Here is a 25,556-nt window from a genome sequence, read left to right as displayed (position 1 = left end):
CAAGATGTCTGACTTATTTACCACTCAGCACTTAGTAGGTGCATATAAATATTTGTTGAATGAGTAAACACATAAATAAATGAGGGACATAAATAAATGAGCGATGTTCTGAACATTTCCTTACATTTTTCCAGTTGTATAATTTAATTGAAAATAATGTAGCAGTATGAAAACGCAAGAGTCATTGGCTGAGGTAAAAAGAAAAAGACATGAATAAACAAAGAGAAAGCTGCTCATAGACAACAAAACTCCTAGAACAACAGAAAAGGCCATCTCTACATTAGCTTTGCAATAATATTGTACTTTTCTTGCCCAAAGGAGCCAGTTTGTAAATGGACAATTAATCTTCGTACTCCCCCAGTACCAGTACTCCACCCTGGTAGCTTATTTTGCTTTGAAAAACATTGTCTTTCTACTTCATCTTCCTTCAGTTTTTTTGGATATGGAAAGGAACTAATTTGCATTTGAATAGTCCTTTGTGCTTCTGAAGGTGCTCTCATATTATTTCATTAAATCACTATGACTAGTCTCCAAGAACTAATGGAGGAAGGTATTATTTTTATCTCCATTTTATGGAATAGGAAACTAAGTTAAGAGAAGTGAGGTAACTTCTTATGTGGACCTCTGAAAACGTTAACCTGATCACGAAAAATCTTTGGTGCTGTAATTTCCTGGGTCAAAGGTGCCAAGTGGCTTGTTTGTTCCTGTCCTCACATGATGTACGAGAACATGAGCTATGCCCTTGGGACTGATGTAAACCTCCCCAATTAACCCAGTTCATGTGGCTTTCACCAATCTCTCCATCCTTACTTATGAATTAGCAGATAACCAACTTGTAATGGGACAGGACAACCAAATCGAGACTACCCCTAAACAAACAGGTACTGGCTGCAGTTGACTAAGAGGAGATTCAGCATTGCTCTAGTCCCCAACATTGCTGAACTGTGAAAACAGATGGATTGCGGTGCCTACAAAATAATTTACCCCTTGGGGAGATTTGCTCCAATTTTCAAAACTACCTCCTTTCGTGAAGATACAAAAAATTCACTTTTCCTTCAGTAAAACCAATGAGCAAGCACAGATGGACTACAATCCGCCTACACCAGCTCTTAAAAACGCCAACGCCTCTTGTTCCAGTGGAGTTGTGGCCTCTCTCTCAACTCTGGCCTCTCTCCCCCATTTTAACATCTTTCAATAAAGTCTTCCTTACCTGTTTAACTTTGCCCAGGGCAATTTTTGCTTTAATGGAAGAGAACAAAACTATGTGCTACAACTGGACTGTTTTCCCCTAAGTCAAATTTTTTCCTAGGTACCCTGTGCTCCCAAATATCATTTGAAGGTTTTTTTGTTTTGTTTGTTTTGTTTTGTTTGTTTGTTTGTTTGTTTTTTAAAGCAGCTCATCAGTATAAGACCAGAAGATATTCCAAATATTTTAAAAGTCTCCACTCCTTCAAAAAGGAGAGATTTGTGGAAGAAAGGTCAGTCAATGGTTTTCTATTTTCTCTTTTAATAAATGCCTTTTTTCTCTCTACTTTTAGTGTCCTTGGCTGCCAGATATCTGCTTGGTCCAGTGTGCCAGAGGGAACAGACCAAACAGTACTAATTGCATCATCTTTGAAATCAACAAATTCTTGATTGGTCTGGAACTGGTGCAGGAGCGGCAGCTCCACCTGGAGACAAACATCTTGAAAGTGGAGGATGACACAAACTGTTCCCTGTCTTCAATCGAGGAAGACTTTCTCACTGCGTCTGAACACTTGGAGGAGGAAAGCGAGGTGGAAGAATATAGGAACGGTGAGGACTCGCCAGTAAAACAGATGCTCATTCTGAAGTTAGTCATCCTCTAAAAATGTCTGGATGAAATTTGAGAAAAGTGTCAAGCCTCATCAGTTTTGCTGACACATCACAATCTTCACTCACTGAGTTCAGGGCAGGAAGAAGGATAAGAAAACAGTAGGGAAGATGCTGACTGATGCATGTAGACTTAATGGTTAGATGGCTCCATTCTCTCTAAAGATGCCTTAAGGGTGATGTGTGTCTTAAAGGGACATTGTCCTGCCTGCCAAGAGATGGAGAGTATCACTGAGAGGAAAGTTAACTTCCCTAAGACCTGCATAAAAGCCACCTATTTGTTGAAGCCATGTTAGACTGGCCTGAAGCCACACGTGGCCTCTTTGAAGCTGAGAAATCTGGGGTCAGTTATCTAGTCTTTCTGAGCCCTTAGCCATAATTTGAGAATATAATAGTTATGATAGCACTATTGCATTTAAATTTATGTTATATAATTATATTTTTATATTATGTGATATTGTTGTCATGTGCCAGTTCATGATGGGAAATGCATCTAAGAAATGCATCTAAGGTGATTTTATCACTGTGCGAACATCACAGAGTGCACTCACACACACCTAGATGGTACAGCCCATGACACACCTAGGCTCTGTGGGGTAGCCTATTGCTCCTGGGCTACAAACCTGTACAGCACGTTACTGTACAAAACAACATGAGATTAAATCAAGCACAAGAGAAAATGGTGCAATCAAGAGATGCAGTAAACACAAGATGTATGAGACTGCTGCCGGTGTAACACTGTATATTGTTTTACAGAAAACTTTTTCTTTAATAAGTAGAAAGAGTTTTAGGAGGACATTGTAATGGCTACAATGTCACTAGGCAATGGGAAATGTTCATCTACATTATAATCTTATGGGACCAACGTGATATATGTGGTCTGACATTGACTGAAATGTCGTTACGTGGTATGTGACTTTATTATACTATTATTAATGTGAGGACAGAAGTAAATAACCCAGGAAAGTGCTTAGTACTCATTTAGTCACTCTTTCTACTGACTTATTAGTGGAGCTCTGTGAATAACGGGCTCCGCTCCCCCACTCTTAACATTAGAAAGAGATAATCCAGATGTTGTTGCTACTGTCCCTGGGGCAAGTCCTATGTAACCTTCAAAGCAAAACTTTGTAACAAGACCCACTATTGAGGTTGCTCTAAATATCCCCCTTCCACCCGCTTTACTCACTAGGAGCTACAAGATGCAATTTGGGGGTTACTTTTCCCCTGAAGAATGGTGACCAGATCTCAGCTCCCAAAAGCCTTCTTCTCCCATTCTAACACTGCATTTGTATTCTGCATCGAAAGCCAGGTTGTTGGGTGGCATTCCGTAATGAAACTCAAAAGCTTTTTCAGATGTTTTCTTCCTGAGGAAACATCCAAATGTTATTTATTTCATTTTATGTTATTTATTTATGTATTTATGTATTTATTTATTTATTTTAGTGGGGGAAAGATAGATGATGCTTTAAAGCATTTTTAGCAAGTAATTATTATTTTAGACTCATGAGCACCTGCTATCCCAAAAGTAAAAGCGGTCTTCATTTTCTCTTCACTAGGCCGTGAAAATATAAATGTCTCAGCCAGTGTTATGGAAAGTAAAAAGCCAAAGGAAACCACCCAAGAGGAATGGAATTACAATAAGGAAAAGTCACTTAATATTTTGGAAGACAAGTACATGAGCAAGTATCATACATCGTTGATTAAAACAGAAAAATCTCCGGAGAAAGGAGCAGAAGATACAATCTTGCAGAGTCTAGATCCATCAGTCAACCCATCAGAGTGGAAAGGTGGAGCTGTGCAAAATGACAGATCAGCCACAAATTATTATTATTCAGAAAAATTTAAAGGTCAAGTGGAAAAATTGCAGGCAGTATATATTCCAGGTAATGCTTATTTCTCCAGGATGGTTAAGAAAGATGGACCTCCTGCCTGTGGTACTGTCACTGAACATGGCAACAGCTTAGACCAAGGAGACACTGAAGATGGAACAAACTCTCTTCTTCCCATACAAGATGGAAAAGCCACAACTGGAGAGTATGCTACAAATTTAGCAGAGTCCGTGCTACAAGATGCATTTATTAGATTATCTCAGTCTCAGCCTACACTACCCCAGGATTCTGTGGTCAGTGTCTCTGTAGGAAGTGCTCTGCTACCCAGTGGCTGTTCCACAAAAGATATCGTGGTCCCTCGGTCATGGAATGAGCTCCCCAAAATTGTCATTGTTCAGAGTCCAGATGGCAGTGATGCTGCCCCTGAGCCAGGCATCTCTTCATGGCCTGAGATGGAACTCGCTGTTGAAACTTCAGGTGTCCCCTCTGGAGAAACCTCCAGTAGACACCCCCAGAGTGCTCTAGAAGTAGCATTAGCTTGTGCAGCCACTGTGATCGGAACTATTTCCAGTCCAAAGGCCACAGAAAGACTCAAAATGGAGCAAGAAGCCCTGGTTTCAAACCATTCACTAGGAGGCAATGAGCCACTGCAAACTCAAGCATCCCAAGTACTCAAGGAAACTTCCATCAGTGAATACTCATTTTCATCTGCTTTGTGTGGCATGACTCAGGTGGCGAGTGCCGTGGCTGTCTGTGGCCTGGGTGAAACAGGAGAGGTGAAGTACCCAGCGGCCTCAGGTGGGCTCTTGTCTGCAGCGGAGTCTTGTGCAGCAATGCCCCCAATTTGTAATTTAGTGACAAGCAGGGGCGCGGAGCTGAGAAATGAAGCCATCGCAGAGGCATTGCTCAAGGAGGCCACTCTGGTTCTAACAAAGCCTAAAACCTACAGCAACTTCGGAGAACTCATGGAATCAATGAGCAGGAGAATCGTGGAAACTGCTTCAAAGCCTCAGGCCTTGTGCTCAGAAAATGTCCTTGGAAATGAACTGGCCTTGGCCTTGTCCAATGTTATCCTGAAACATGCCATTGATGAAGTTCACCAAAAAAATAAAATCATCGACCCCAACAATGGCAGGCATTCATCTGAAGCTCTGGACACCTTGATGGAAAGTACAAATCAACTGCTCTTCAATGTGATATGCTTCACATTCAAGAAGATGAGCCATCTTGTACAGTTGGGTGAATGTCCCACCATCCTTTCTAAGGAGACCATCGGATGGAGAGAAACAGACCTAGGCTGCCAGCCACCTAATCAGGCTGCTGGTCAGGCATGGATGAAAACCACTGAATACTCCAGCAACCATCCACTTAGCAATCCACATAGCACTAGCCTTGTTATCAATGATGCTGTAGATAAGGTGCATCCAAAGCAAGACAGCAAAAGCCCAGCGAAATCAGGCCTCTTCCAGAGCACCACACTGCAATCTGAACTGTCTTGTAGTCCCAGAGTGCCTGGTGCTTCGACTGCCAAAACATCCCCTGAGGAAATATACCTGAAAGGAACCATGTCAAAGGATCCAAAAAACCCTCATACGATGCCCAGTCACAATGAGAGTGAACGTAGAGTCTCCTCAGAGGGACAGAGGACACCGACAGTCACCAAGTGCAGCAGCGTTTCCCAGGATGCGGAGGACAGCTGCAGTCCCAACACCCCGCCTCTCAAAAATGAAGTTCAAGTTAGTCTGTCTTTGTTAGAGAATGACTTGCCGCTTCCTGCTCAATCCATGCTGCAGGCAAAACACACAGAGGCATACTGCATTACAGACTTTGCGGAAGAATTAGCAGAGACCATTGTCTCCATGGCAACTGAAATCGCAGCAATTTGCCTTGACAACTCAAACGGAAAACAGCCCTGGTTTTGTGCATGGAAAAGAGGAAATGATTTTCTGGTTACCCCGAACATATCCTGCCGATCCTTGAAGAGGAAGGAGAGCCAGGCTGGTGTGGCCACCGTGAGGAAACACAAGCCACCACGGCTCAGTGAGATTAAGAGGAAAACGGATGAGCATCCGGAGCTAAAAGAGAAGCTGATGAACAGGGTTGTGGACGAGTCCATGAACCTTGAGGACGTCCCAGATTCTGTCAATATTTTTGCAAACGAAGTGGCAGCCAAGATCATGAACCTCACAGAGTTTTCCATGGTGGATGGCGTCTGGCAAGCCCAGAGCTTTCCCCGGAATCGGTTACACAGCGGAGACAGGTGGAACCGGCTGAAGGCCTCCAGCTGTGAAAGCATCGCTGAGGAGGACTCGAATGTCAGAGCCTATGTCAACAGCCTGGGTTTAACGAGCACCCTAAGTCAGCCAGTTAGCAGGGCCAGCTCCGTCTCCAAGCAGTCGAGCTGTGAGAGCATCACGGATGAGTTTTCCAGGTTCATGGTGAACCAGATGGAAAATGAAGGCAGAGGATTTGAGTTACTGCTGGATTACTACGCAGGCAAGAATGCCAGCAGCATTCTGAATTCAGCTATGCAGCAGGCGTGCAGGAAAAACGACCACCTCAGTGTGAGGCCAAGCTGTCCCTCCAAGCAGTCCAGCACCGAGAGTATAACCGAGGAGTTCTATAGGTACATGCTGAGGGATGCAGAAAGAGAAAGCAAAGACAGCACCTCCTCCAGGCGAAGCAGCCAGGATTGGACAGCCAGCTTACTGTCACCTTCTCTGCGATCCCCGTTGTGTTACAGACAGTCATCCATGCCAGATAGCAGATCCCTGGGCGCCAGGCTGACGGTGAATGCGCCATTCAAAGCCAACTCCTTAGATGGCTTTGCTCAAAACGGCCAGCGAGATTTCCTGAGCGTAGAGCCAGTCAGTGGTGCTTCCTCATCGGGGCTCTGCAAATCCGACTCTTGCTTGTATCGGAGAGGTGGAACCGACCAGATCACAGCTATGTTAATTCATGAGACATGGGCAAACTCAATTGAGGCCCTCATGCGGAAGAACAAAATTATAATGGATGATGCCCAGGCAGCTGATGCTGAGCCCGTTCCTGGTGGCTCTCCCGTGCAAGTGGAGAAGAGTGCCAACAGATTAGCTTCCAGCAGAGTGCCAAGTGGGCCAATTCTCCTTGTCCAGGAGACTATTGATTACCCAAAGAAAGACTCTGTTACCAGAAGCCAACATCCCCTCCGGTCGGCTCCAAGCAAAGATGCTCCTCTTACAAAGCACAACGGTTTAGATTCTAAAAAGGAAACTTCCTTGTGCCATGATGGTCTCCCTCTAAACCACACCAGGCGATCACTTTGTTCAAGAGAAGTGCCTTTAATTCAGATTGAAACAGATCAGAAAGAAGAGTGTGTTGGCGAACCTGAAGACATCCTCTCCAAATACGGCCCCCTAGAGGAAGCAGAAGAGCATTTGAAAGAAGAAAAAGGCCCAGATGTGGCAAGGGATGGAGACACTGCCGAGAGTGCCCGCCAAAATCATAGGTGAGTGAATCATCTCTGAGACTAGATAAGGGTGCATGGGACTGGAGTTTACATCTTAATTCGTATTTATTCTAAATCTTAGGGACTTATTGATGCAAAAAATGAATTTCTGAGACAATAAATGACCTCCCTGGGTTACCATGCACTTACAATAGAAAGATGGAAGTTTTTCGTGTTGCTGTTTTTTTAATTTCTAAAACAAACTGGATTCATTTACATAATACAGGAACTAGGATATTATTCTCCCTATTGAAATTAATCGTCCATAGTATGCTTCTTTTTAAAATTTTGCCCATGGCAATTTTTAAGCAAAAAAAAAAAAAAAAAAAATGGGAACTAATCCATTTGAAAAAAAATTTAATTTAAATAAACTTTAATATTCGAAACTGGCATTAAATATTTTGGTATCATTTTTCTCTAGGGCCTTCTCTTTCAAGTTTTTCTTTTTTGCCTTGTTCTAAAGATCTTTTCAAGGACACTGTGTCCCACAAGTGCTGGCTCTTTGGATGCATGGTATAATTATGGCGGCATTCAGGACAAAACAACACTAGAGTACTGTCATTTCAATTTCTCTTCCAGAAAATTGTAATTGTAGGTGACAATGCTTTTTGAATTTGAGGCAAAGTAATTATTTCTCTCAGACTGCTTAAAGAAGTGTCAATTCCTTTTAAAACTCCCATTTCCTGTAGAAAATTCATAAGATTCTTGAATTAAACTATTGTATCATTTTTAAATGTTTGGTCTATAGTTAAAATTAAACAAAACAGAAGAAAACAAAAATTAAGCTACTGGCCTTGGGAAACATGAGTTGAGAAATAGCCTGCATAGTCTTTTCAGAGACATGTGCCTATTGTACAAAGAACCTGGGGTTTTTAAATGTTTAGTTGCAATAAACAAGTTGAACACAGCCTTCATCAATTTTTTTCAGCTCTCAAGTGTCCCCAGTATCTCCCCCGCCTCACCAGGAAAGCAAAAGGGATCCCTCCTTAGGTGCTGGTGTCCCCCATCATTATAGGGCATCATTACAACATGTGGGTCGTGTGTGGTCCAGGTGCATGCATTCCATTCTCAGCCACATAGTGCTAAGAACTTAACTTTGCTATTGGATTAAACTCAGGAAGAAATCAAATGGAAGAAAGCATGAAAGTATACACACAAGCAAAAGAACACAAAGTTAAACCAAATGAAGTATAGGTTAAGTTAACCAAGACAAGTTCTTATGTATCAGTAATTCTTCAGCTAAAAACAATACTTATCAGTCTTACAGGAGCACCTCACCTCACTTTAACATTCACCACCGTCAGGAAGTATGGAGAATTCCAAGTTTTTAAAAGTGATCAAAGAGTTGAAGAAACTAAATAGCCAATGTGCAGTTCTTTAAAATTACTTTAACTTGAGATAGGAGACAATGGAACACCCCATTTTAGATGTGGAATCACCAGCCTTAAAAATTGAAGAGATGGGTCTGCTTCCAAAACATACTAAATATTAAATATGTTTTTCTTTGTGAAGCAGTATAAAGAATTGTTCTAGAACATCAACTCCACTAACTAACCTTGTAACCATGTCACCTTGGGCAACTTCCTTAATCTCTCTACCTCAGTTTACTCACCTATAAATGGGAATAATAATAATAATAATAATGTCATAAGAGGATTCTTAAGACTTAAATAAAGAAATGCACATAAAGCTCTAAAATCAGTGCCTACTAAATAAATGTTTACTTTATGGTTATTGTTGTTTTGGGTTAGGATATATCATTGCCTTTTTTCCAAGGGATTATTTTCCCAAGAAAAACTTGTTATAAACAGTGAGAATTTTATTACAACAGAGGAGAATTCCCCGGATTTGCAAGAGGAGAAATTAGTCATATATAGATCATTTTTCCTAAGCTCAGAGTTGTTATCATGAAATTTGATGTGTCAAAATAGCTAAAAACGGAACTCAATTCCCTATGAAGGAGTTCCTACCCACTTACCCACAAGAGAGTTAGGTGAGACAGGCACTCTTCATTTTGTTTAGAGGTGGGAGGTGTCATGTCCTGAGGATATTTTTAGGCTACTATCTGAGGGACATTTTCATAATTCTTACTGAAAACTTCATAAAAGCTCAACATAAAATCACTTTCTTACTTTTTTATGTAATAAAATAATAACAACTTCAGACTATATTATGGAAGTCATACCCAAATAGAAACGTTTGTTGTATTTTAGGCCACCACAGTTGTCCAGATACCTGAATTACCCTTCAATTACAAAGAGCTTAAATGATGTAGGGTAGCCCAGTTGTTGATTTCTGGGAAAATACTGTCCTCTCAGTTGGCATTATTGTGTTCTTAACTCATCTGCCCTCTCTGAGATGATTGAAGAATAATCATCTTTGTGATCATTTGAGACCACAAGGTATAAACACCAAACTGAGAATTCTGAGCATCACATGTTGTACTCACTGACCTAATCTGATTTTTTAGAAGCATATTTTATGTTGTGTGTTCATTTATATTTGCTTCAAAAGAAGACTTACTCTTCCAATAAATGTTTGATGCCCTTTCTGGGATGCACATTATCCTTAGGGCTGCAGACACAGAACAATACAGAGATTTGGTGCCTGGTCCCATGGCTCTTACGCATCAGTGGGAGAGACAAACAATATACATGGAAAACCTCTTTGGGAAAAAAAAGTTATTAGACAAGAGTGTGATGGGAGAAAAAATAAAAACAGTAATGCAATAGAGAATAACTGATTGGGGGAAGTGTCTACTTAAGATAGGATGTTGGCATTTGAGATGAGACCGAAAGGACGACCAAGTGTCAGCCATGTGAAAAACTGAAGTGAGACTTGCATTTCACATAATGCTGTTCTAGCTAGCCGGAAAAATCCTCCCAGTATGAATCAACTAGAAAGTCTGGATTAAATATAATAAACATCCTTTTAAATACAGGGCTGAGCTTAACAATATCATTAATTATTATCATCATCACCACTGTCAACATCATCCTCATCTCAGAGGCAGGAAAATGAAAGGATCTGGAAACAAAAGTGGTAAGTTAAAGCTGATTATGCAGCTGCACTTAAAGCATTTGCCAGTTTCAGCAACCCAAAGGTTCATTTTCTAAAGACTCAAGGAAACCAGGAAATGATACTGTGGGCCACTGAATGACGACCACTTAGAACTGACACCCACCTCCGCATCTTGAAAGGTTATGTTCTCAGTATAAATAAGAATTTGGGAAAGGGGTTACCCACTAGAAAAGTGATTTGATATTTAAAAAATATATATTATCTCTTAGGGTTAGGTTTCTGGGGGGGGGGGGATGAATCTCTTAAGAATTTTTAACCTAATGCATGTTTGGAGTTCTAATTTGTACCATTTGAGTGGTCCAGGGAGCCCCCAAGCTGGTAAAATACCTTAAAGCAAACTCAGGTTGACAACACTATGAGACCTTGGCAGGGACAAAAATAAATCTCTGGATGTTGAAGCCCACCCAATTCTCGAAGGATTCCAACAGAGGAAGCCCCAGCAAATTTGAGCTCAGAACCTCAAATTGCAAGATACACATTGAATCAAGGTATTGTAAGCAAGACTCAGCACAAACATGAAATGGCAGAATTAGCCCTAACAAGAATTTCAGATGTTGGAATTATTAGATACAGAATATAAAATACATATATTTTAAATGGTTGAAAAACATAAGGTATTTAGAACAGGAGCAAGGAACAAACTATGATTAAATAGGATAGGGTAGATTTAAAATAAACTGAAATGAAAAGCTCTAGATATAAAATAATTATTTAAAGTAAATAAAATCATTGAAACAGAAGCTTCAATAGCATACTTGTGGAGAGAATTATAGTCAAAGATAAACGTGAAAGGATTTCTCTTTCCACCCACAATGAGGTAATTGAAGCTGAACTTGCCTTCCCCCTGTAAACTAGAAAAATGAGCTAATTATACGAGAAAACTGTTGTCAGACTTGTGCAACAAACAGCACATTGAGAGAAGGGAAACAAATATTGTGAGCCCTATAATCACCTCAACTTTTGGTCTGGGTTCCCTTTTCAGACAACTTGAGTTCAAAGAGGAGAAACCTGAGCAGAGCTCAGAGGGCACTTGCAGTTGAGAAGTCAGACATTAGAGGGCGCTAGGTAGAGACAGAACTCCAGAAGTCTGCAGTGGGGTCCACTCGACTTGGTTGCTGAACTCTGAGCCACGAATATATGTGTGAAACCCCATGAAGCTGGAAAACTGTAAATTGAACAATTCTGTTAGCTCACACAGGACTGGGAGAAGCTTAGTGCCAAGAAGCCTGAGCAGAGTATCCATGTTAAAAATATGCAACATTTAGTAGAGACCCTAAAAGAATCACACCATAGGATTAGGCTAAACGAGTCTGAAAAATAGAGGCTAATCTAAACTTGCCTTAACAAAACTTGAAAAAAAGCATTGAACAGATCAAACTGAACTAAAATTAATTTAACTAGAATGAGTCCAACACTCTTTAAAGAAAGACAACAAAATCCATCACTCAACAACATGAATTTGCAATGGAACATCCAATCAAAAAATGTTACACTTACAAAGAAACAGAAAAATGTCACCCTAACCTAGAGAACAGTCAATATAAATACATCCAGAAATTACAGAGATGATGAAATTAAAAAATAAGGACTTTAAATACCTATTATAAATATGCTCTGAAATTTAAAGGTGTACATGAATGTGAAGATTAATAAATAAACTTACAAATCAAAAAGTGCAATGAACCGTAATCGGGATAAACAAAAAGAAAACCACATCAAGGCACCTCATAATCAAATTATTAAAACTCAATGACAAAGAAATTATCTCACAAGCAACCCAAAGAAAGAGAAACTTGACATACTGAGAACACAAAAAAATGCATACTTCTCATCAGAAACAATATAATCTAAAAGACAAAGAATGACATATTTACTGTGCTGAAGGAAAAAACTGCCAACCTGATATTCTTAACTCAACAAAAAATAAAGGCCATTTGTGGATAGGAAGACTCAATACTGTCAAGATATCAGTTCTTCCTAACTTGATCTATAGAGTCAATGCAATCCCATTCAAAATCCCAGCCATTTATTTTGTGGATATTAATAAAATGATGCTTACGCTTATACAGAGAGGCAAAAGACCCGGAATAGCCAACATAATATTAAAGGAGAAAGACAAAGACAGGATGACACTATCTGATTTCAAGGCTTACTGTAAAGGTACAATAATCAAGACAGTGTGGGATTGGTGAAAGAATAAACAAATAGATCAATGAAACAGAAAAAAGAGCCCAGAAATAGACCTATGCAAATATAGTCAACTGATCTTTGGCAAATGATCAAAGGCAATGGAAAAAAAGATAATTTATTCAAGAAAGAGTATTGGAACAACAAGTCATCCACAGGCAGAAAAAAAAAAGAAAGAAAAAGAAAATAGATATAAAACTTACACCCTTCACAAAAATTAACTCAAAATGGATCATAGACTTAAATGTAAAACACAAAACTATAAAATTCTTAGAAGATAACATAGGAGAAAGTTTAGGTGACCTTGTGTTTGGCAATGATTTTTTCAGATACAACACAAAAGACATGATCTTTGAAAGAAAAAATTGATAAAGTAGAGTTCATTAAAATTAGAAACTGCTCTGTGAAAAACACTGTTAAGAGGACCAGAAGACAAGTCACAGATTGGCAGAAAATATTCTCAAAAGACATAACTGATAAAGGATTGTTATACAAAATATACAAAGAACTGTTAAAACTCAACAATATGAAAACAAGCAACCTGATTTTTAACAAATGGTCAAAAGACTTGAACAGACACCTCGTCAAAGAAAGTATACAGATGGCAAATAAGCATATGAAAATATGCTCAACATCATATGTTATTAGGCAATTGCAAAGTTAAATAACAGTGAGATGCCACTACACACTCATGAGAATGGCCAAAATACAAAACACTGACAATGCAAAATGTGAGCAAGAATGTGGAACAACCGGAAATCATATTTGTTGCTGGTAGAAATGCAGAAATACTACAGAAAATTTGGAAGATAGTTTGACAGTTTCTTACAAAAATAAACATACTCTTATCATACGATCCAGCAATCATGCTTCTTAGTGTTTACCCAAATGAGTTGAAAACTTACGTCCACACAAAACACATACACACAAGATTTTATAGCAGCTATATTCATAATTGCCAAAACTTGTAAACAACTAAGATTTCCTTTAGTGGGTTAATGGATAAGTAAACTCTTGTACATCTAGACAATGGAATGTTATTCAACACTAAAATGAAATATATAAATATAAATATATATATATCACACTAAAATATCATATATATATATATATGATCTATTAAACCATGAAAAGACATGGAGGAAATTGAAATGCATATTATTAAGTGAAAGAAATCAATCTGAAAAGGTTGTATAGTTCCAACTATATAACATTCTGGGATACAGGCTCTGTCCATATGGATACAACAGAAAGATCAGTGGTTGCTAGAAGTTAGGAAGGAGGGAGGGGTAAATAGGGGAGCACAGAGGATTTTTAGAGCAGTAAAACTATTCTGTTGATACTATAATAGTGGATATGTGTCATTGTACATTTGTCCACACCCATAAAATACATAACACTGAAGTGAACTCTAAATTAAACTGTGTACTTTCAGTGATAATGACGTATCAATGTAGGTTCATTGGCTATAATAAATGTACCACTGTGGTGTAGGATGTTGATAGTGGGGGAGGCTGTGCCTGTGTAGGGAAGACAGGCATATGGGAACTCTGTTCTTCCGAGCTCAATTTTACTGTGAACCTAAAACTGCTCTAAATAAATAAACAAACAAATAAATAAAGACTAAATAGTAATGTTTTATACAAATATAATATTAGAGAATATAACGCTAAGGTATCTGCACAAGAAGTGTTAATAGAAATTATTAGGCTGAAGAAAACTAATACTGCTGGAAACTTGGATCCATACAAAGGAACAAAGAATTCTCGAAATAGTAAATATCTAGATAAATATAAAACACGTTTTCTTACTTTTAAATTTTATTTAAAAGATAATTATTTCAAACAAAAAGAAATAGTGTTTTATGACATCTATAGAACTACAATATGTCAATTGTGGCACAAAGAATGGGAGAAGGAAATGGAAATAAACTGTTCTAAGAGTCTCCTATTCTATCTGAATTTGTATAATGTAATCTCAAGGTAGACTGTGATGAATTAAAGATGCACATTGTAAACCATAGAATAACTACTAAAAAAAAATAAAACAAAGAGCTATGCTCTTTGTTTTGGAGTTAAAATGCAACACTAAAATTTTTTTGAAGTAGTACAGCAAAATGCAGGAAAAGAGAGGAAAAGAAACAAAGAACAGATAGAACTAATAGGAAATTCTCAAGATGATATATTTAAATCAAATCATATTCATATTTGTATTAATTATTAATGATCTAAACACTCCAATTAAAAGGCAGAGATTGTCAGATTGAATACAAAAAGCAAAACCCTACCATAAACTATAAGAAATGAGTTTCAAATATATAGATACAGATAATTTTAAGTAAAATGATGGAAAAAGAAATAAAAGAAAGATGGAGTATCTATATTAATATTAGACTGAATAGAATTCAGGACAAGGAATTTTATCGGGGATAAAGAGGGATATTTTATAATGACAGAGGGGCAAATTCATAAAAAAGACATAATAATTGAAATATGCAATCATCTAAATAACAGACCTTTAAACTACATGAAACAAAACATGGTAGAGCAGGAAGGAGAAATAAAAAATTCACAATTGTATTTGGAAAGTTCACACTCTTTTCTCAGTAATTGATAGAATAATAGACAGAAAATCAATAAGGATATACAAGACTTGAACAACATTCTCAATCAACTTGACATAATATTTATTAAACACTCTATCAGAATATACATTTTTTTTTTTAGAGAGCACATGAAATACTCACCACTATGGACCATAATGCTATAAACCAAGTCTTAATACATTTAAAACGAATTGGAGACATTTCCTAAGATCCAAGATGATGGAGTAGATAAACACTGTGCCTGCTTCCTTCCATGAACACATTAAAATTAATACTAAATTATGGAGTAATCAACCTGGAAGACCATCTGAAGTCTGGCTGAACAGAAGTTTTATAACTAAGGATATAAAGAAGAAGCCACGTAGAGACTGGTAGGAGGGGCAGAGACGTGAAACAGGCTGGCTCCAAACCTCTGTGTGGTGGTTGAGAACCAGGAGGGATATCTCAGCCATGGGGATTTCCCTTGGAGGAGTGAGAGACCCCAACCCCAGACTGGCCTCCTCAGCCCAGAGTACTGGTACCAGGAAAAGAAACCCACACAAGATCTGGCTGTGAAAAACCATCCAGGTGGGCTGGAATGCTGCGGGAAAACGAGAAATTCTCTTCAACTACCTGCACACAGACTGTTCACTCCCAGGCACTCACTTTCGGCTCCAGCAAAGGAACAATAATTCTGGAGGCATCAGAGGCATATAGGGGGCAGACTGAGGTGAGGTCTGGAGGACAATTGCCATTTTCCCTGCGAGGAGGCCTCCTCCCATGCAGTCAGCAGATGGATACCATCTTTTCTGTGTTTAGCTCATCCCCACAGGCCAAATCTGAATCTCATTTGCCTGGTGAGCTCTGCTGCTCCACTTTGCTGACTCATTGGGACCCCGCCCCACTCAACTTGCCCAACACCTTAAGCACTTTCTCCAAGAGCAGCTGGCCCACCCGAATTGCATTCTTTCTTGAAAAACTATTGGAGTCTGCAGGACCCATGTGGGCAGTAGATGGCCATGGTGTGCTCTGAGGCTTTTACTGAGTTGCTCCAGGCTCAGTATAGACACGTAGAAACAAACACAGAGAGGCAGCCAAAATGAGGAAACAAAGAAATAGATCCCAAATAAAAGAACAGCAGAAAACTCCAGAAAAAGAATTAAACAAAGTGGGGGCAAACAACCTACCAGATACAGAGCTCAAGACAATGATTGGAAGGATGCTTAAGGAATTCAGTGAGAACTTCAACGAAGAGATAGCAAGCATAAAAAAGGAAATAGAAACCATAAATAAGAACCAGTCAGAAGTGAAGATACAATAACTGAAATGAAGAATGCACTAACAGATTAGATGATGCAGAAAATCAAGTCAGTGATTTGGGAGACAAGGTAGCAGAAAACACCCAAATTAGAACAGCAAAAAGAAAAAAAAAATCCAAAAAAATGAGGATAGTTTAAGAGGCATCTGGGACTACAATAAATGTAACAGCATTTGTATCATAGCGGTACTAGAAGGAGAAGAGAGAAAACAAGGGATTGAAAACCTATTTGAAGAAATAATGACTGAAAACTTTCCTAACCTGGTGAAGGAAATAGACATACAAGTCCAGGAAGTGCAGAGAGTCCCAAGCAAGATGAACCCAAACAGGTCCACACCAAGACACATTATAATTAAAATGGCAAAGGTTAAAGACAAAGAGAGAATCCTAAAAGCAGCAAAAGAAAGGCAACAAGTCACTTATAAGGGAGACCCCACAAGATTGTCAGCTGATTTCTCAATAGAAACTTTGCAGGCCAGAAAGGATTGGCATAAAATATTCAATGTGACAAAAAGCAAGGACCTATAACCAAGCGTAATTTACCCAGCAAGGCTATCACTTATAATCAAAGGGTAGATAAAGAGCTTCCTAGACAAGAAAAAGCTAAAGGAGTTCATCACCACCAAACCAGTATTACACGGTACGTTAGAGGGACTTCTTTAAGATGAAAGAGAAATCAAAAGTATGAATAATAAAATGGCAATAGGTACATATCTATCAACAATTACTTTCAGTGTAAATGGATTCAATGCTCCAATCAAAAGACATAGAAGGACTGAATGGGTGAGAAAACAAAACCCTTATATATGTTGCCCCCAAAAGAATCATTTCAGATCAAAAACACACATAGATGGAAAATTAAAGAATGGAAAAACTTATTTGATGAAAATGGAAACAAAAAGAAACACAAAAAAGCTGGGGTTGCAATACTTATACCAAATAGACTTTAAAACAAAGGCTATAACAAGAGACAAAGAAGAACCCAGTAATCCCACTTTTGGGTATTTATCCAAAGAAACCCAAAATGCTACTTTGAGGGGATATGTGCATTCATGTGTTCATTATAGTGTTTACAATGGCCAAGATGTGAAGGCAGCCTGCGTGTCTGTTGATGGAAGAATGGGTAAAGAGGAGGTGGTACCTCATATACAATGGAATATTGCTCTGCCATGGAAGGGAATTGGTTCTTGCCATCTGGGACAGCATAGATGGACCTGGAATGTATTGTGCTGAGTGGAGTATGTCAAACAGACAAAGCCAGATGCAATGTGATTTCACTCATATAGGAAATCTAAAGAACAAAATAAACAACAAAACAAAACCAAAACAGACACAGACTCATAGATACAGAAAACATTTTGATGGTTTCCAGAGGAAGCGGGGTTGTGGGTGAAAAAGAGGTAGGGATTAAGAAGTACAAATTGGTTGTTACAAACTAGTTATGGGGGGTGTAGGGTATAGCATAAGGAATATAGTCAATAATACTATAATAACTATGTATGGTGTCAGATGGGTACTAGATATGTTAGGGTGATGGATGGGAGGGTTTTGGAGGCCTGTTGAAAAAGGTGAAGGGATTAAGAAGTACAAATTGGTAGTATAAAACAGTCATGGGCATATAACATAAAGCATAGGGAATATAGTCAATGATATGGTAATAACTATATATAGTACCAGGTGGGTACTAGACTAGTCAGAGGGATCACTTCTTAAATTATATAAATGTCTAACCACTATGCTGTACACCTGAAATTAATATAAAATAATAATATTAAATTTCAACTGTAATTAAAAAATTTTAAAAGGGGGGAAAAGGTGAAGGAGAATAAGCATCCAAATTTTCAGGTATAAACAAGTAAGTAATAGGGATGTAGTGTACAGCATGGGGAATATAGTCAATAATATTGTGATAGTGTGGTAATGTCAGATGGTTGCTGAACTTATGGTGATCACTTCTTTAGGTCTATAAATATTGAATAACTATGGTGTATCCTGAAACTAATTAATATTGTATGTTAGCAATATTGTTAATAAAAATCTTTTTTAAAATATGAAATCATATAGAATATGTTCTCTGATCACAATGGAATTAAATTAAGAATCAATAACAAAATGACGTCTGGGAAATCCCCAAAACTCTTTGGAAATCAAAAACACACTTCTAAATTATCCATTGGTAATGTCAACTACAATTATATATATATATATATATATATATATATTTATATTTATATTTATATTTATATATATGTATATATATATACACACACATATTTATATTTATATTTATATTTATATTTATATTTATATTTATATTTATATTTATATTTATATTTATATTTATATTTATATTTATATTTATATTTATATTTATAAGAAGCGGAGTACAGCATTAGGAATAGAGACAGTGGAAATGCAATGGTTGTGTGTCATGTCAGAGGGGTAGTGGATGGGGGGAGGGGGGTTATCACTGTGTGAGGGATATAAATGATAAATGTCTAAGTAGCACATTGTTTTGTGCACCTGAAACTAATTTAAAAAATTAAAAGGGCAAAAAAATAAATAAATATATTATCCATTGGTCAAACAATAAGTCACAAGGGAAATTAGAATAACTTTTGAATTCAACGAAAACGAAAACACAACATATCAAAATGTGTGGGATGCAACTAAAGCAGCACTTGGGGAAAGAAATTAACACCTTTAAGTGTTTCTATTTAAAAAATGATTTATCATCAATGATCTAAACTTCCACCTTAAGAAGCTTAAAAAAACAAAGGATGATCAAATTAAACCCAAAGTAACATAGGAAGAAAATAATAAAAATGAGAGCAGGAATCCGTGATTACAAAAATAGAATAGAGAAAATCGAGGAAACCAAAATCTTTTTAGTCTAAAGTTTAATGAGTAAGTGCATGTTTATGCATTTAAAGTTGAACTAAAATATTTTAAATGTGTCATGTTTTATTGTCATGATTTCCCCATTCAATTAACTTTTTACAGTAAACCAGCTACTGCATGACCTATTGGAAAGAGGGCTTTTACTCTAGCTCTGTATTTATTTTTATTGTTACCTCCTACCTATGGCAAGTGATTCCTTTTTTCCGTTTATAGTAATGACTCAAAATTTATTTTCCAAATAAACATATTTAGGTTATATAAATTAAACTGATTTAAAGAAGTGTTATTATTCTTATGATACAGGAGGAATACAGATATGGCAAACGTCATGACAGTAGTTTTCTAATAAATAAAGTTAGAGGAACACTGGGCTAGATGATTACTGGGGTCCCTGCCAACTCAGAAATTCTAAAATTTAATCTGATATTTTATCAAATATGGTCTTCTAAAGCTCTGTGTGTGAACTGTAAGATCAGAAATGGAAAAAAGCCATGTACATATATCTGCATAACACATCTGTGCATTATTCATAAATAAACATGCAAAGCTATGCATTTCAAAAGAAAAAGAAAACTAGGGTTTGTGATTATCATTATTCATTCCGAGTTCCCCAGCTATGTAACATGGAATATGAGATTTAATGTAAATAGAGCATGAAAGTGAGATAAAATAAAATATACTGACAGATTCATTTTTAACCTGGATGTTCACTGCCAATCACTGAGATGTAATTGTGCTTTAGTAAGAAATACACTGGAATAAATTTTTCTAATGACATAAGCTCCTAATTTAGTAAGAAATTAATCCAGGAAATTACTTTTTAACTAAACAAATGATGTTGGAGCCCTCTCCTTTGTGCTCAGTACTTGGCTTATTTCCACTTTTTTTGGAAATATGTATTAATATATTGTTTCCATCTGTCATTAATGAGCTTTTCTTTCATTTGAATTTAACTAAATTCACTAAATGTCTAGGCTGCATCCATTTTTTCCTTTCTCCCTGCTCAATTTGGAAGAATATCAACATTTCTGAAAGGAAAATCTAGCTTATTAAAGCTCTCTCGTCACCCCAAGTTGGCACCACATCGTGCTAGAAACAGCCACGCCTCCACACTGCGCCTTTCTAGCGTGCTGTGAGAAGGAATCTTAGGAGCGGGGATCCAGCCACTAAGCTAAATGCAGTAAATGATCTTTATTTTCTACTTTATATCTTCCAAACACCCTTGGGACATGGGTATTATTATTTTTCTTAGAGAGGTTTATTGACTTGTCCAAGTTGGAGAGCTGACAGGTGGTAGACCTGGAATGTGCAGAATGGACAGCAGGAGTGGAGCTCAAAGGGGCCTGGTCGCTGACCAGCATTTGGTCAGAGGAATCAACTGGGCAAAGATGAAGAGGCAGGAAATCCCTGGCCCGTTGGAGAAACAACAGATGGTTTTGTTTGCTGAGGAATGACTAGAGTGGAGGCAGATAAAACTGGACAGGCAGAGAAGGCCATGAAGGACAGAGGTTAGCTTCAGGGAAGCCTTGGAGGTGTTTGACAAGAACAGTCAACGATGGCTTTGGGGACATTAATGTGGCAGCGTGAAGAAGATTTGGAGAGAGGAGGGAGAGTTGGGCTCAACTGTTAGGCTGACACCGCACAGTCGAGCCAAGGAGTAACAGTGGGGGAAATGCCCACAAGTCTCAAAACGCGAGGTCTAATATCTGGTACCAACCTTCATTGCAATCTTGGATCAATCCTAATCCACGGGAAACTTTTGAGGTTCCTTCCAAATCTAAAATTCTAGCAATTTAGGAGGACCTAAATTAAGATAATTTCATGCCCGTAGAGACAGAGATTAAGTATGTGTGAGAGATTATTTAGAGCTGGGACTGAAAGAACACAGCAAATAATTGAATGTAAAGAGAAATCAGAAGACTGCAAGATTTTAAGCCCAGACACTCAGAAAAATCAACGAAAATAAGAAACACAGAAAGAGGATGGGAGGGCAATTGGAATTTGTCCCAGATACATTGATTTTGAGATGTTAATGAGACAGATTGAATATGTTCAGAAGACCAGCTGAAAAAAGAGCCTCAGAACCAAGAAGAGAGGCCCTGGCTAGAGTTCAAACTTGGAAGTGATTTCAACAGGCAGGAGAGGAGATGAGTTTGCTTAAAGACAGACTGAAAAGGAGGGCAGTGAACAGTCAGAGTTGGCTGTAGCAACACTTACAGGAAAAACAGATAACCAAGTTCCAGGCTAAAAGTGTCCAGAGAGGCAGAAATTCAGGGGAGGCCAGGGAGGAAAGGCTTGAAGGAGAAAAGCCAGTCAGATCAAGGGCTAAATGCTTTGGAGAGCTACTTGATCTAGAAAGCATTAATCTAGAAAAGGGGTGCTAGTATAAATCAGAAGTCCCAAAGGGAAAGGATGGTGTAAAAAGGTGTCTGCAAGTGCAAACTTGTTTAGAGGCATTTCTAGGCGAAACCACCAGGACTGGGGTGGGAATTTTTTCCCAGGATGGCGCACATACCACACGCATTAGAATCACTGGGGGGTAGTTGTATAAAAATGCAGGTTTCTGGGCCTCCCTGTGGAACCACTGAACCATCATCTCTCAGGAGGATGCTCTGGGTATCTTCGTTTTAAATACCACTGCCCCTCAATAATTCTTATATATGCAGGCCAGGGTGCTTCAATATATCTTTGCGATAAATAGAGGGAGTCTGCAGAAAGAGAGCAAATAAAGAGATGTGAAAGCTGACGGAGAGTAAGGCTGAAAAGGCAAAGTGGGACCTAGGGCACGAGCAGAAGTGTTAGCCTAAAAGACAGATTCCACCTGGTTGAAGGGCCTCCCACTCACTATGGCTGATTCATGCTCAGCAGAGCAGCCTGCAAGGTCCCTGTGACAAGTTCAGTCTTGCGCTTCCACACTTGGTAATAACGTGTTACCGTCTACAGTGACAGCCTGGATGCCAGAGATGTACCAGAGGCTGAAGTCTCGACAGAAGACAGAGCCACTGATGAGGTCCCCAACCCTCCCGGCAGCAGTGGGGAGAGCACAGATAGCTGGTCCCAGCTCGCCAATGAGGACGACAACCCAGATGACACCAGTAGTTTTCTGCAGCTCAGTGAGCGATCCATGAGGTACCTGCTCTTCACTCGTCTTCCCAGGGAAACAGGTCTCAACACATGTACCAGAAATGCATTTTAAATGGCTCTCTGCAAAGGGTCCCTAAGAGGGAGTTCAAGAAAGGCAATCTCCCACTAGGTCAAGGTGCCTGCCTGTCAAGATTTTTGCTCAGAGGTGCCTTACTATCCAATTGTGGCTTCAGTTACCTTGGCCAAGGTTTAGAGTCAGCTGTGTTCCCTGCTCTGTAAGCCCAAGCTAATGCGTTCAATGATGACAACTGTGAATTTTTTAATAAGAGCTGCTATTACACCTGGTGTGTTTGATACTTTCTTTCTGGTTCATTTGTATTTCAGATGCAACCCAGGCTGGGTTTACATGAGGCAAGTGTTTCCACACTGTGTTGTGTTGTTTGGCCTGACGTTCCTCCCCTTTCTCTCCCCTGCCCTCTGTATTGTTGCTCTGGAAAAGCTAGAGAGGAATTAATGGGAGGTCAGATTTGATTGGACCCCAGACAGTCAGGAGATATAAACTAAAAACTGTCCCTCTATGAGGTAAAAATGAAAAGAATTTCCACATTTCTGCTCATGGTCTAATTTGATACTGGGCCAACAAGTCCGCAGACTTTCCAGAGAGGCCAGTTGACAAATGGGAGTCGAATGCATCTGGGTGTGTGACTCCTTCAAAATTTTGTTTCTGGCACTTCAGTCTGTTTAGACTTAGGAAATTTTCACAATGTTAAACAACTTGCCTAAAAGTTCAAAAACTGGTGAGAAATGTTACAATGTAGAGACAAAAAGCAAAGAAAATTTGAATCTTTGGATGTAATAGAAGTTTATAGGGTCAACTATTATACTTCTAGTGCAATGTAGAGTCATCAGATTTCAATCAGTAATATATTCGGTAACAGACACGAAACCCAAGACAGGAATTTGAAATGGAGGGAGCTAGTTGGTTACTCATGGTACTCCTAAGGGATGACGGTCTCCTTACGACACACCAGCTCTCACCCTTCCGAAACCTTACTTAGAAGAGACATCACTGGAAAACAGAGAAAGTGTGAGGAAATTCACTGGGTTTGGTGAAATTGGATGTATTCCATTTTGCAAGTACAGACAGAGCCTAAAAATTAGCTCAACTCCACAGAGTTTCAATGAGTAAGTTTCAGGCTGGTAACTAGATTGTATGTTTATTGTGTAACCTATGACACTGATGCAAGACGTGAGTCCTCCTTCTCCATGATACACAATGTAGCAGATATTGCTCCTTCTCAAAGATTTTAAAATAAAGGAGCTATAAAATTTTGGCATTCCCTAACTTTGTACCTGTGAATCGTGTAGTTCTGTAAGAAAACAATGAGCCAGGTGCATATTCTATGGAATGTCCCTCAGAAAAATCCCCTGAATGGCAAAGGGAAAACATGCATCTACTCACAGGTTTCTGTCAAAAGCAGGTAGATAAGCATTCCAGTATCTCATTCTCAGAAGTTTCAGTGGGTATAGCCCAAGGCGTCTTTTGCTGCTAGGTGAACATCCCCACTCTAATTAGAGGAAGAAAGAAGTCATGCTGATTGTCACGCACTAGGTGTGATCTATCAAGTGTGACACCACTGCAGAAATCAGAAAACATCATTGATGATAATGATGATGGTGATTGGCTTGAGCCAAACAATGTCTTTCATTGTGTTTTCCCCTAATTTGGTCAGACGTAAATATCGAGTCAGGAGTCCTAGACACAAAGTAATATTCTTCTGGGGACTGAAGGAAGGAGCCCCGAGAACAGTGGACTGTCAGTGTCAGAGGTGTGGCCAGGTGGTGGAGACTGGCATTAATGTGTAAACTTTTGCTTTGTCAGCAATGGCAACAGTAGTGCCACTAGCAGTCTTGGCATTACGGACCTGGACATTTATCAGGAAAGCATGCCAGCTTCTCCCATGATTAAGTAAGTAGCCACCGAGGTGCAGTGATTGTGAGCCTGCCCCTCCACTTCCATCGGGCAATCCATTGTGGTCATCCAGGCTGTGCCCAGCCACTGATTTCATCATGTCTGTACGGCCATGGGTCCCGGCATGTGTGGTTCCATGTCACTGGAGCAAGGACTCAGGCCTAGAATAGCCTGCCACCACCTGCTTTCTGGATTTCAAATCTGCCCCCTACGACGCAGTCATGTTCGATAAAGCTTATCCATGTAATCAGAAGTATATGTAATTTTACCTAGTTGGACACAGAGAAACAAAAATCCATGTGCACTGGACCCTGCCAGCCAGCGAAGACCATTGTCCAATAGACGAGAGTGTGAATGGCTTTTCCTTTACTTGCAGACACCTGGAATTATCACTACTAAATGTGTCTAACACCAATCGTGCCACGATCAAGGGATGTCATCCCCACACAGTAGCTCTGCTCCCTGCAATACAAGAACCTTCTAAAAGAGCAAGGGGGGAAAAGCACTTAGAAAAGCACTATAGGTATGACATGAAATACGGTGCAGAAAGGGAGAGCAACCCAAGGTCAGGACTGCATCAGAATTTGCAATTCTTCCGGAAAATTAAACGAATCAATTTTTTGACCTATGATTTAGCTGGTTATTTGGAGATTTCTATAATTTCAGAAAAATGAAAATGAAGTATAAGACAAAATTGGCTCCCTGACCTATTTCCTCAATTATTCTTCATTGATAAAGCATTTCTGCTCACTATGTGATCAGGTATCCTGCCTGTGGGAGTACTCCTTAGTGACTGGAGGTGGCAGGAATACTTTCCTGTTGCACAAGGCCATTATTCACAAGTAGAGATGAACATACACATTATCTTGGGGGTATTTATTTTGTTTTTTAAAAGGAATATCCAAAGCCAAAACACATAGAAAAACTACTTTGGGACAAATTCCTTTTTCTGCTTCAGGAAACATTTGTGCAGCTACTTTTTCCGTCTTTCTCCATGGAGAAAGCCTCCGTGGTGTGAGCCTATGACCCCACAGACGATATGAATTCTGGGGAAACCAACGCCACGAGCCATAGCAGGATTGTACAGCATTATAATGGCAGAAACTGTACATACCACATGTCATTTCACTTACGTCGCTCGCATAGAGATCTAACAGAAAATCTAGACCCTTAGGAAAGTTTCTATTCTTCAATATAATTATTAGGTATGTGTGGTAAAAGGACTATCCTCTCTCAAGGAATAAATTCCGTTTTATTCCTAA

At 38.9% G+C, this 25,556-nt stretch overlaps 1 protein-coding gene across 10 annotated transcripts in view; it reads left to right on the top strand.

Annotated features, from left to right (window-relative positions):
- The window catches only part of SPHKAP (SPHK1 interactor, AKAP domain containing), a 122,425-nt gene that overhangs the window by 85,869 nt on the left and 11,000 nt on the right, over positions 1 to 25,556 (top strand). For 4 of the 10 annotated variants that reach the window (XM_074314442.2, XM_074314452.2, XM_019737394.3 and 1 more), the window contains 5 exons: positions 1,539 to 1,794; positions 3,408 to 7,167; positions 22,182 to 22,367; positions 22,707 to 22,733; positions 24,205 to 24,291. In XM_074314442.2, the coding sequence (XP_074170543.2) occupies positions 1,539 to 1,794; positions 3,408 to 7,167; positions 22,182 to 22,367; positions 22,707 to 22,733; positions 24,205 to 24,291 (4,316 nt within the window). The remainder of the gene's footprint in view (positions 1 to 1,538; positions 1,795 to 3,407; positions 7,168 to 22,181; positions 22,368 to 22,706; positions 22,734 to 24,204; positions 24,292 to 25,556) is intronic. The other 6 variants (XR_012490111.2, XM_074314464.2, XM_019737398.3 and 3 more) reach the window with 3 other exon arrangements.

This window comes from Rhinolophus sinicus, chromosome 17, assembly GCF_057876585.1.
Source record: "Rhinolophus sinicus isolate RSI-liver-muscle chromosome 17, RSI-T2T, whole genome shotgun sequence".
Classification (NCBI taxonomy): Eukaryota; Metazoa; Chordata; class Mammalia; order Chiroptera; family Rhinolophidae; genus Rhinolophus; species Rhinolophus sinicus.
Note: the sequence above shows the minus strand (reverse complement) of the source record. Positions and strands in the feature narration are given on the sequence as shown.